General features: G+C 41.8%; 1 protein-coding gene across 3 annotated transcripts in view; it reads right to left on the minus strand.

The window, feature by feature from the left end:
* Positions 1-13,658, minus strand: part of exoc6b (exocyst complex component 6B) — a 130,251-nt gene that overhangs the window by 85,474 nt on the left and 31,119 nt on the right. For all 3 annotated transcript variants that reach the window (XM_063469495.1, XM_063469496.1, XM_063469497.1), the window contains exons 7-8: positions 12,286-12,459; positions 3,689-3,757 (exon numbers count right to left, since the gene is read on the minus strand). In XM_063469495.1, the coding sequence (XP_063325565.1) occupies positions 3,689-3,757; positions 12,286-12,459 (243 nt within the window). The remainder of the gene's footprint in view (positions 1-3,688; positions 3,758-12,285; positions 12,460-13,658) is intronic.

Below are 13,658 nucleotides of genomic sequence, written 5' to 3' on the forward strand. Positions count from 1 at the left end.
AAATTCCCTTTTACTCTTTTGACTAAAGAATAGCCGCAAATCACCCCTTAAACTCTTCTCCACCCATTCCACACTGCTCTCTTCTTCATCTCTCTTGTGGACTGTTCCTTGGTTTGCATGGCTGACCCCAGCTATTTAATCTTAATCTCTTAATCCCCCCCTACTACTTTTATTCCTCTTTAATCCAAACCTGGAAAGCTCAGCTCGGTGCCATAAATGAGTGGTTCTTACACCTAGCTCATTCTTCACAGGGTCACTGACATCCTTTCATTTTTATTTTATACACAGTAATTCATACTTTTTCCACATGTGGTTACATCATTACAGAAACTGTAGATCTGTAGTACAGCACTTCATGCAAACACACTTTTCCCTAACCTTGTCATATACACACCAGGGCCAAAACACAAATCTGTCCTACACAGTGGCTCGGGCAGTCACTGATGGGTGATGTGATTTAACGTGACGATGAAAAAAAAACAAACTTGCTAATTAGGTTTACGCAGTACTGCCCTGTATCCACAGCCCTGCAACACTGACTACAGAAACAAAAAATAAATGACAGATTTATGAACCTATCCAGCTCAAAATACACGAACCAGTCTGTATACATATACATTTTAAAAATGTATGTAGAGTAAAAAAAAAACCTGCAGCAGTCCACTTGGCTTCTCTATTGTGCTATATTATATATTTTACAGGGCTCTAGAGTGCGACCAATTTGGTCGCAAATGCGACCAAATTTTTCAGTGGTGCGACTAAAAAAAAAATATTTGGTCGCACAGGTGCGACCAAATATTTTCGGGTAACAAAAAAAAAAAAAAAAATCCCTGCAACTCTTCGTGTGGTCAACAACAGACATCGTGGACTAAACCAATCAGAGATAGTCAGGGGCGGGACCTCTCTGATTGGCCGTGGTCCAGTTGAAAGTGCAGGTGGAAGAGAGAGGTGAGTAGCTTGAATAAAGCGATATCAATTCATTAACGGATTCCACACAAAGACGTAAACACAGAGCGGACCCGACACATCAGAATCAGCTTTGTCTTTCTCGACTTTCTCACCCCACGGCCCGAACACGGACACGCTGTCGGAGCTTAGCGATTCTGATGCGTCGGGTCCGCGCTGTTTTTCCGTCTTTTTTGCGCTGATTCTGAGCTGCAGGTTTTGTCTCTCTCCAACCAAAATTCGCCGAGCCAGCAGCAAAAGAAGCAGCAAACTACGCTTCACATTTGATCAATGTCGTCATGAATTCCCTCTTACTTTTGCTGTTTTGCTTCCACAACGATAAAAATCACACTTCATGCACAGCTCTCTCTCTCTCTCTCTCTCTCTCTCTCTCTCTGTACTTCAAGAACAGTTTCCCATCTCAAATCTCTGTTTTCTGCATTATTCATTCGCTTATTACCCACCAGTCTACCGTTGTTTACAGCGCTGTCGGCCGCTGTCTTTTTCTTTTCTTTTTCTTTTTTCACTTAAATGACCTCGGACAAGAAAGCCTAATTTCTGCTGTTCAATATTGAAGAAATTTAAACTTCTTAAAATTATGCAAAATTGCAGAATATTTTTAAGGTCATCTGCTATAAAAAGCCAGACCAGAAAAATCTCCATGTTTTTCTGTGTTTTATTCTCAGTTACTTTCACACAAAGGCATCTGCTGTGATGTTCACAATTCTGATGAAGTCTCACATGTATCAGTACTGATAAATGATCAGAATTATAATATTTCTGACTGTCTGAGGCTAAATTGAATCGAATCAAATGGAATCGAATGGATTATAGAAATCAGTGATGATACCCAGCCCTAGTGAGCAGCCTAGGCCTGACAGAAGTGGATGTAGCTGTGGGTAATAAGAAAAGATGAAAAGAACTATTGATAACTTTTGTGTTAAGTTAAGGCCTGATCCGTCTGAAATTCATAGCCAGCTCTGACACGGTGCCATCAATCTTTGAATGCTGAAAAAGCAGCAGTGTATCCAGAAAACACATTATATGCTGCAATAAATGCACTGCCCAAGTGTCCCCTCTCCCCACTGCCTTTCAGCAGCAGGCAGCAGCAAACAGGTCTAGTTAGTCTAGAGCCCTGTTTTATATATTTTTTCATTGCCTTTCCTTCTTTCCTTCTGCTGCAGGTTTTCCCTTAAAAGGGCCCCAAAAAAATAAAGTTTTTAGAACTGTAATCTTTTTCTTAAGGGGACATGCAGTGTTTTAAGTTAAATGAGGGAAACCGTTCAGCTTCACACAAACATTTAAAGCCAGAAAATAAAGTGTTTGTGTTTTTATACTTTCTTCACCCACGTTGTCACCTGTCTAAACCTTCTGTAACCTCTCTCTCTTTGTTTCTCCTCCATCATCGTGCCCTGCTTAACCTTTCTTTAACCTCAGCCTTGCTTTTCTACTCCCTCCCTCACTCTTTTGCCCGTTCACTTTCTCCTTCCTGTCAGAGTTCATGCACTTCCTGTCCCCCTGTCATACCCCGACCCTCTGGCTGTGCTGGCCTGATAACGACCCCTACAAACACACAAATGCAAACAAACGCACACTCACACAGAGAACCTGAATGCACAGCTAACCCATTCGTGGCACCTCCATCCATGTCACTTTCACTCTAAGTGAGACGAGACACGCGAGTTCTCTCTGCAGTCTGGTTGGAGTGAAGCCAGGCTCGAGCTGGAGGCCCCGTCGTACCGAAGTCGTTTACCCCCTCTGTGCCAGGTCACCCTCAAAGCTGGGCACAAGCAGATTCTGACATTTAAGCAAAAGAAGCGGGCCTCCTCATTATCGCTGGCTGTAGTAGGCAATGAAGGGGATGCTGCTGCAAACCACTGAGCAGGGCTGACCGATCTCAACAATCACATTTCATGAATATATGGAGAAATACATGAGCCAAACATGATATTTGGAGGCTCTGTCATGTTTTGAAGCCACGCTTCAGTAAGTGGTGTAAAATATAAAGAAATGAAAGTAGGTTTAATACCTTTGCACAATATGATGAGCTGAACACAGGGTAGGAAAAAAGGAGAAATTTCAGCCCCAATCTCATGAGGCCAAGCACTGCTGGTCTGCCTCTGGGGAAAGAGAAGAAGAGGCGCGGGCACTGGCAGACTCAGACAAACGACAGAGTCAAAGCTGACTGTCACATGGCACTGACACTGGGCCACTCTGGAGTCAAAGGCAGCTCTTAATAATCCTTCTCGAGCTTCATCTGCAGAACCTGTGTGGGTTTTACTTCCTTTATGTGGACGCTGTGGACCAAATGCTTCCTTTTAGTCATCTCAGCTCGAGCTGAACTAAACAGCTAGTAGATTTAAGCTTTTAGGGAACAACGTGAGCCCAGCGCTCTAAAGGAAAGGAGTGAACTTTGTAACCAAAGGAGAGCAGCAAAGTATCTTGTTTTCATAAAGCTAAAACCATAAATCACCCAGCCCTGATGTAGGTAAAACAAAGTCAGTACAAAGGATGCAACAAACAACACTGTTACTTCAGTCAATCACATGCACAGGGAATACAGGCAGATACACCTTTACGAGCTGATCAGAAAGGAGTAGCGGCTTCACTTAGGCTGGAAAACTGAAGCGCCCATGGATGGAGGAAAGAGAAACAGCTCTGCATCTTTGATTTAAGAAAAAAACAAAACAAAAAAAAACAAAACACAGAAGAAATAAAACAGAAAATGAGAAAATGAACTCACCAGCACAGTGTAGATATGCAGACAGCGGTAAACTGGAGAGAAATCCACCAAGTCCTGAGCTCCTGGGACCTGCAGGGGGAAACAATTTGCACAGTTCACATGATCAGTTCATAAACTGCAATCAACCGGCCCGTCTTCAGTTTTCTTTTACAAGTTTTGGCAACACCTGTTTTGGTTAAAGCCAAGCAAAGTAAAACCAAACCTGAGATTTTAACCAGAGAGAGCGAGAGACAAAGATGGCAACGAGGGGTAAGACAGAGACAAATGATTGTGTTTGTGAAACAGATGAAGGAAATGTGAACGGCAAGAATAAAACAGGCCGTGTCCCTAATAATGAACAGCCTCCAACCTCAATAAAACTTAAATGGCAGAGCAAAAGAAATAATTAGTTACCAGGCTGCAAACACGTTTACTTCTGCTATAAAGCTGTTAATTCTAACAAAGGAGTCAATGGAGATGATTCATTTCTGGAGCTGGCCTCAAGTGGCCACTAGAGGAACTGCAGGTTTTGGCATGTCTCAATTTTCCAGCCCTGGAGGCTGCAACTTTGCTTTAACACAGCGGTCCCCAACCCCCGGGCCTCGGACCGGTACCGGTCCGTGAGTCGTTTGGTACCGGGCCGCGAGAGTTGAGGCTCAGGTGTGAAATGTATGGTTTTCAGGGTTTTTATCGGTTTTCAGCGTTATTTTGTTATCGTTTTTATCGTTAACTCTGTTTTCCTGGGTCTTTTCACGTGTGTTATGAATAAATCTTCTTTTTTTCGGTACCGGTACTAGTTATATTTTGTTGTATTTATCCGCGACACCTTTAAAGGCCGGTCTGTGAAAATATTGTCGGGCATAAACCGGTCCGTGGCGCAAAAAAGGTTGGGGACCGCTGCTTTAACAGACACTGTATCTAATTTTTTTTCTCACTGTAAGATTAGACAAATTTAGAATATAAGTTTTAGGGGTTTATATTAGTTTCATTTCATTTCATTATATTTTCTAAGATATTTTGCCTGCACAAATGGTAAAATAAACAGTACAATTACTCATTGAAATAACTTAATGTGGAGGAACATTACAGAAAAATTCAAAAAAATGCGTGGTATCAGTTGTGCTTAAACAAGGATATTTATATTTAAAACAAACAAAAACAAACAAACAAAAAAAAAAAACAGGCACTTCCTGTGAAACAGACTAAATAATTCACAGCCTTAAGTTTAAAACTGATCTCGGAGCTTGATGCTCCATTTGTTTGAAGTTCTCTAAACTCTGGACTTTGTTCAGCTGCGCTTCCCCCTGCTGCCATCCACGACTCGTTAAGCCCTGCAGTTTTTATTCATCTTTTATTAAACTACAGTCCCCTACATATTCATCGCAACTAGCTAGATCTGGTTCATCTTATATCGGCTTCGGTGCAGGTCATAGGCAGGTTGGTGGTTCGATCCTTGGCTGCTACAGTCTGCATGCCAAAGCTTCCTTGGGCAAGATACTGAACCCAGAGTTTCTTCCAATGCATTCATCAGAGTGTGAATGAGCCATTTTGTTCTACTTTCAGGCAGAAAAGTGCCAAATAAGAACCGGTCCATTTACTACTCACTGACAATCACTGAATTATTCTATTTGTTTTGGTTAGGATGCTTTTAACATCATGCAGATTAGGTTTAATTAACAGAACTGAGACAGAAAGTATGGGTATAAATATTGGCAGAAACAGATCAACACTCAATTCAAACTTCTCATATGTCACTGCCATCTGACGTGAACTGAAGCTTTCAGGGAGTCTTCTGTTACGAGTTACTCATACCTCTTTTTCTTAGCATCAGTCCCTCGATCTAACCATCATTCCAGTCCCTCCTCCCTGCCCACATCCTCTGTCCTCTGCCCTTTTGCCCTCTGGAAAGTTTGCCTTCTGTAAAAATCACTAGAGGCAAAGCACAATGCCAGCTTTGATGTAACCGCACACAAACAAGGGTCCCGAAACAATAAGAACAAGAACAAAAAAACAAAACCAAAGAGTTGTACCACTTAAAGACAGAGGAAGAGCTGAGAATTAGAGGGGGGAAAATACAAACACAGGCAGGTAAAACTTAAAGACAATCAAAAATCACTCAAAAGGCAGAGGTGGAAAGAAAAAGAGGATGAACGGAACCAGTGGAAGCAGATGAAAAACATAAAGGTTAGAAACAAGCCAAAAGAAACAAGAATTAGATAATAAGGTAAAGGAGTGAGAAACAAACATGGGGGATGGTTGTAAATGAAGGGAAGTAGAAGAAGTAATGCAGAGGCAGGGCTGGCGTGAGGAGACGTGACGCTGATGGTTGGCATCGCTGCAGCCAGCGGCGCCAACACGGTCGTAACCCTGACGGCCACGGGGTCAGGTCTTTGTTCGAGCCAAGGTCTTCCTGTGAAGAAGGTTGAGTCAAGTTTACAGGACATAAATAAAGCCAAGGGGACGACAGGGACCTTAAAACAGAATGGCAGCACAGGGGTGACAAGTTCAGCTCTATTCTCTCCTTAACCTCATTGTACTTTATTTTCCCCGAGCAAGAACAACAAAAGGCTCCAAAAAGGAACTCTGATCCCGCGAGGGATGACTTGAAGAGTTCAGTGTCAAAATGCTTTGTGCCCGCTTTGCTGCCCTGACACGATTTCCACAAGTTCATAGTATTTGAACATTTTTCTCCAAACTTAACTGTGTGCCGGTAGTTTTTTTGTAACACGATATGTGGACAGCATGAGGAAGTCAGCAGTTCTCAATGTTTGTAGCTCAACAATGAAGGTGTGTTCCCACCATTCCTATGAGGGCATCTTCACACCTTCACAGCTCATTCACTCCGATCTGAATCAGTTGATGGGTTTGTAAACTTGTAGCCTTTCCCTGTGCTTTGTTTTCTTTTCACACACAGAAAAATCCAAGTGAATCTTAAGCGAACGAAAATGCGTCACTGAAAACAACGTGAGAATGCTCAGTCTTCTTACTGTCCAGATGTGCCTGGACCGGAGCAACAAAAGTGAATACATTCGGATGGTGCTGTGTCCTGGACTTTTGGAGAACATGAATTTCACAGCTAGCTGCTAGCCTGTACAGACCTTTTTTTCTTGTCCCCTTTCTTTTTTTCCCCCCACAGACTTCGTAGTGTAGTACACCGGGTAGTTTGTTCGGATCATGGCTGGATCACATAAACACCATAAATGAACAGCACTGGAGTTAATTTGGAACCCTACTGAGACTACCTCCTCCAAAGGGTCTCGGTGTGGTTGTTTCAGAGTAAGATTCAAATCGGCACAAGTAAACTGCACCAAGGGGGAAAACGAACCAGAGTTTAGTTTAAACCAGGAGTGGGGAACTCCAGGGCCTGCCCTGCAGGTTTTAGATCTCACCCAGGGTCAAGACACCTGAATCACATGATTAGTTCATTACCAGGCCTCTGGAGAACTTCAAGACATGTTGAGGAGGTCATTTAGCCATTTAAATCAGCTGTGTTGGATCAAGGACACATTTAAAACCTTTAGGACACCGGCCTGAAGTTCCCCACCCCTGTTTACACAGACCAAGGTGTAAAGGAAAAAAACAAACAAAAAAAACAAAAAAACTCCACACACACCTTTACATGTCCCAGCCGACAGAAAAAAATGGAATGCTGAGCCATTTTTTCCTCCTTCCTTCTTTGTTGTGTTCATATTTTTTTCCAGGGGCAAACATATTTGTTCCTGAAGTTTTTCCACTCGTTGTATATTTTAGTAGTTTCAGAAATCGGCCACCAAGAATTTGCTGTGAGTCCTTACATTGATGCTATGGTTCCTTATATTAAGATGGTAGCTGTTGTTCTATCAAAGATTATTTCAAAAACTGTGTTAAAAACGTAGGTGGAAATGCACAGCTGTAATCAATGGTACTGAACAGGCTACTCAATATAGTGGCGGGCTGCATCGACCTGATGTGCAGTTCTAGGGCAATGCATGTCAGATCATGGTGTAGCTACAGCATAGATTTCCCCCTGAAGCACAAATCTCCAGTCGGTGAGTCCCACCCAATTTTGTTTTGTTCTTTTTGTATAGTAATAAAAAAAAATAAGAATAAAATATCCAACACCAGTTTTTGTTTCTGTTACTCTGAATCACAGATATTAAACTGGTGGACTAAAACTCTAAACTATGATATGTCTCATATATATCTCATGATTTTAAAGCTCAAAGTTAGTCACAGATAGAAGGGGAAAAAAACTCAAAAGAAATGTTGGCTTTTGTTTGTGAGACTTTTACTTGGCGTGAACTGTGTGCGTGTGGTTGCAGTTTTAAACAGAAGTTTAACAAGTTTTTTACCCCTGAAAATTTCATGTGGCTGTCATTTCTGCAGGAAAAAATATAGAAGTAAAAGACGTCGTATTTTAATCCAGTCCTATCTAATTTGAAGCACGGAACAATTTCATAGTCTGACAGTAATATACTGCACGGCTTCACTAAATACACTTAAGCTGTTATACACGACAATCAGGTGATTCTGAGGCAGCCAGATGGGAACTTTTTCAGATTTGCCTAATTTCATAAGGAGTACCCTCGCTGTGAATTAACATGTCATTTGTTCCGTGCTCGGGTGGGAGGATAAGCTGGAGACGTGATTTAGCCTGTTATGGAGCTGCGATGTTATGAAACTGTGTACGTGTGGCAGAAATATAAAAAAGCTTTTCAGACCTTATTTTAGGGCAAAGTCATCTCACTTATAAAGGTTTGTGTTTTTTTTTTTAAAATCAGATCTGACTGCTGCTTCTATTCAAAAATGCAGTTATGTTTCGCTTCCTCTTCACATAAATAGGTTGCCTGTTCTTGTTAACCTGAAATAAGCGCCTGGAGATGTTGCCAAGATGGCTGCCAAGTGGCGAGACCCGCTCCTATGAGGAGACTGTTTCGAGTGTCTGAAGCTGAACACACACTTAATGACTGTCGGGCCAATTACAGATGCAATTTGGGTGCGCTGACTGACCGAGTCCAGTCGGACCGGGTCTGCTCCAGCTGGGCTCGGTCACCGTTTACATTCAGATGATAAAGTCATGATGAGTGTGTGTATGTGTGCGTTTGTGTGTAGACTATTCTTAATTCTTAAAGGAGTCACTGCCAGCTGTCAGCATTAAGATGTTTATTCAGAGCATGTTTAATGTTGGCGACACAGTCACAAATGTTCACTGACAGCGTTGATGTGTTCCTTCCTCGGCCGCCTGTCCAGAGCTTTTATTTACAGGCGCTTCAGCAGTTAGCAGGAGTTTATTAGAAGCTTTATTCTTATTCCCTCACCACATTTAAGAAGCCTTCAGCTGATAGATTCCCTTTTCACTTTGTTTTTCTAAACAGGCTTTTTTAATCTTCTTTTTAAATATCATGTAACAACTAAATTGTTACCGAGGCTCTCGCCTTTTTAAAAGGTGCAGCGGTGTCACCTGTTATCTAAACAGACACGAACACCCGCACACAAAAAAATAACACACACACACACACACAACACAGCTCTTTAGTGGCACTAGTCCTGTATCAAGGTATGCTGTAAGATCACTGGCTGCACCTTTAATGAGCTTCAGGAACTGTATGAAGCGAAGGCCCTTGCAAGATCACCCTCCATCATTTGGACCCTCTTCATCTTTTACATTCCAGAATTCCAGATGCTTCCATCAAGGAGAAGATCTGGTTTTCTTAAATGTAGGACTAATAGATTCAGATATTAATTTGTTCTATCCACTGTTGCTCTATAAACACATTTCCCCCCTCTCAGTTCATGCTGACAGGACAGGATCTAATAGTCAATTTTATACAACATACAGTAAGTGTCTATGTATTGTATCTGTGCAAAAGTCTTAAGCAACCCCCCAGTTCTTTATTTTTTGATAGGAATATGTGAACTATTTCCAGTGATTTATTGAAATGGGTACAAACATAAACGATATACAAGCCAAAAACAGGGTTTATCCAATTGTAACGAACTTGAAAGTCAATGTTGGCTCTTATTCATCAGCACAATCTGAACATGGTTATAATTTCTTCAAGCAGTCTTCAGGAATAGTTCTCCAGGCTCCTTGAAGGACAATCAAAGCTCTTCTTCAGATGTTTCTGCCTTTAGATAAATGCCCCAAATGCTTCAGTACTGTTGAGGTCCGGGCTCCGGGGAGGCCAATCCATGACTGATGGTGTCCCACTGTTTGTTTTTCTATCCAGGTATGCTTTTACTGAAGCGGCAGTGTATTTGTGATCACTGTCATGCTGAAAAACAAAGCTGTTCCCAATCAGATATTTTCCAGATGGTATTCTGGTGGATCAAAATCTGATGATACTGTTCTTTGTTTATAATACATAAATTTTGACAAGACTTCAAACACCACTGTCTGAAATACAGAACAAAACCATGACAGCACTTCCGCCGTGTTTTACAGATCGCTGTAGATTCTCACTGTTGTAACTTTGATCTCATTCAAATATACTAACGGGGATTTGAACCTAAAACTTCAAATTTGAATTCATCAATCAGACCTGTTGTCCTTGATTTTCAGTCCAGTTCTTATGTAATTTGGCAAACGTCAGTCTTTTTTCCCTGTTCCACTTCATTAAGAATTCTTCTTGACAGCCACCCTTCCGCTGAGACCATTCCTGATGAGGTTTCAGGGACCACCAGACGGATCAACGAAGGGCCAGATGGATCCCTCAGGTCCTGTGTCAGGTCTTTGCTGGATTTTTTTCCCGTTTCTTAAGGACATGACTTCCAGATACTGTTCATCTGCTGAAGACATTTCTGAGTACGAATATTTCTTTTCTCCTCCATTTGTCCAGTTTCCTTACATTGTTTTAGGACACACTGCACGCCATGTTGACATATGCCAAGTTTTTAGCTAATTGCTCTTTGGGAATCACCTTGGTCTGCCTGTCAGACTGTTATCTTTGGCATTTTTGTAGATTCAACTAAAAAAAAAATGGGAACAACTGATTTGTTTTTACTACAGGCTGCTAGGAACAAAGTGCCTAAAGATAAAATTTAATTTTCCTAAGTTGTCATTTGTGGTTCAACAAACAAAAAGCACATTCCTCTGAAAGTTGTCAGGTACAAAGACTGGACTGAAAACGACTGAAAAAAGTTAAAAGCCAAAGTCCAAAGAACTGCAGAATTATTTTTCAAGACTAAAAACTTGCAAGCATCTCTGGATCCTTGGAAACAACATAAGAAGAAATGAGGCATGGCCGAAGACTTTTGCACAACACTGTCTGTATGTATTTATTATGCTGGATTTCTACAAAACAAGCTGCCATGGGGACATTAAAGTTTCACTGTACTGAGGTGTAGAAAGTCTTTAAGCTTACGAAAATTACTTTTGTACACACAGTGCAACACAGATTCCAAATATCAGAACACTCCAGAAAACAATCACTCTCAGGCCAAACAAGACCTCAGTGTCGACATTAACCTTAAGATCACAACTTCCAAACCATGCAGCATCTCTCCTCAGCCATGTAAATATGCCCAGAAGTTACGCGTAATTGCAAAACCTGGGAGAAGCACCACACTGATCATCTTATTGGAGATCAAAGAATTTGAACTATTTTAACTCTCAGTGATCCCTCTGTGTTTGTTTGCCTTTAGGATCTAAAGAAGCATTTGGATTCGGAAATCTCTAAAGGTATTAGACTTAACAAGCGGACCACGAAACATCCAGCTGCATTTTCACAGTAAATGTTGGCTCTTATTATTTATTTGTTGGTTTGCCCACTGGCACAGAGCCCAGTCATTACTTTCTGATCTTTCAGCAAGTTTTTTTTTATAAAATTTTTTTATCCTCAGCTGTTTGATTTGCGCTCCTTTCCCTTTCCAAGACTAGAATCTGCTCCAGCCCATGGGAACAGTCTTTTGAATATGTTGAATACTTTGGTACAATGTTTCGAGTGGTAGTTGTATTTGAGCGTGCGCCCAGTATAAGCTGGTTTATGTGGGCTACGTGCTGCAGTGGGATGAATGTTCGCTCTCCGGAAACATCAGAAATGTCACCTGGGCCGGACCTAATGACTTCAGACTACTGGGACTGAAGAAACATTTGCAGTCAATGTGGAAGGAAAAGGAAATGAATGGAAAGAAAAAGAAGGAGACAAAAAAAGAGAGAAAGAGAGAAAGAGTCACGTAGAAAAAGCGGCATAAGCCTTAGGCGAGAAGAGGACACATGGAAGAGATGAAAGGACAGAAAGACTAAAAACTGACTAACAACAAAGAAAACGCAGCAGGAAGCAAGTAAAACTGAGGCCACACTGAAGGATAATCAGACTTCAAAGGAAATTGGTCCAGCCGGCCAATCTTAGGGGAAACCCACGGTCAGGATTGGCAACAATTATCTGACTGTTTAAGGGGTTATAAAAATGAATGTCAGCTCGCTTGGAAACAAGTCTGAGCTGCCCAGGCGACTCATGTACCCCGCCATGGGGGCGAGATCAGAGACGATTCTGCCATCTGAGATGAATGGGATGCACTGGATGTACAAACTTATCAGTACAGAGATGTTTGTTTCATCAAATAAGGTGAAGCCAGATAATTGGAGGCTGCGTGTTGTCTTGATTTTGTGTGTGTGTGTGTGTTTGCAGTTTTCTCACTTCATCTTCCTCCTCTTCATCCTCCACATCCAGAATTCCCGTGTCGTGTTCTGACAGCGGGTTGACACCCATTCCAGCCCGAATCGCCGCCGGCGCCTCCTTTCTGCCGCGCCGGCCGAGTAGGACCCTCGGCTGAGGCGAGACGGAGCTGTCCAGTGAGCGCTGTAGCTGGGCCTGGAGAACAAAACAGAAAAGCAGATGAGAACTCCACGGAGGGTCAACGGATTATTTTAAACCTGCATTGTTTGGTTCATTTCAGTTACTTCCTACATTTCCCAGAATCTCTTTTAAGTCCGACAGACGAGAATTTGCATTTAGGCGCTGGCGCAACTTCAGAGCAAAACAATGGAAGCTCTTTGATTTTCACGCTCTGACACCAAAACCAGATGTTGTCTGATAACACTCATACTCTGTCTGCAATAAGACTCCTCACGTGCAACAACTTTTATAGGGGACGGAGCAGAAAACAAACCCAGGAAAAATTCAAAAAACACAAACTGCTTTCAGACACTAACGGGGAAATGGTGTTAATCCAACTCAGCGTGTGAGCAATAAATGCTCGGGTTATTGCTCACAGTACCCCCCTCGTTTTAGGAAAATTTCGGGAAAATGTCAGAAATTGTGGACGGTGTTGTGAGGTCACCGGTTTAGACCTTTTGAGCCACTCCTCGTCCCATTGGAAATGGCCAATAAAAGTGATTTACCAAAGCAGCCTAAGAATACACAGGAGGGAAAATAGCAGGCCAGGAAGGGAAGGACAGGAAGGATGAGGAGTCGATGAAAACAAAGCACGTAAAATTAGTGCTCGAGACATAAAAGTGCAGACAGGGACAGATTACATGTCTGACCTGTGCTTTTGCTCGACAACGCCTTCAATTCAGCTGTTCCTTAAACTTAGCTTACCAAAAAAAAAAAAAAAAAAAAAAAAATTTGGAGGACCAAAACTGTCCGAAAAATAAAACAGGAAGGACTCCGAAAGCACAAATCTTCACTGAGGCAGCTCATTCTCTGAGCAGTATTTACTTCTAATGAAATAGTATTTCATTTTGCATGTATTCATTTTATTTTCTTTGTTCTCTTTAAATACATGCACAAAATACCAAAAATAACCTCCTTGTTACAGGTAATAAGGGATACAAAACTGATATAGAAAATACCCAGTGGTCGGCATATCTCTCGGCAAAAATGCTTTGTTGATATAGGAGGAGAATGGCCAGATTGTTTCGCGCTGACAGGAACGCAAAAGTAACTCAAATAAGCTCTCAAGGCAACCAAATGCAGAAGAGCATCTCTGAAAGCACAACACGTCAAACCTTGAAGCTGCGTCTAGCTTTGTGACCTACACACCATGTCACAAATCTCAGAAACTGGTT

This window comes from Pelmatolapia mariae, linkage group LG3_W (genome assembly GCF_036321145.2).
Source record: "Pelmatolapia mariae isolate MD_Pm_ZW linkage group LG3_W, Pm_UMD_F_2, whole genome shotgun sequence".
NCBI lineage: Eukaryota > Metazoa > Chordata > Actinopteri > Cichliformes > Cichlidae > Pelmatolapia > Pelmatolapia mariae.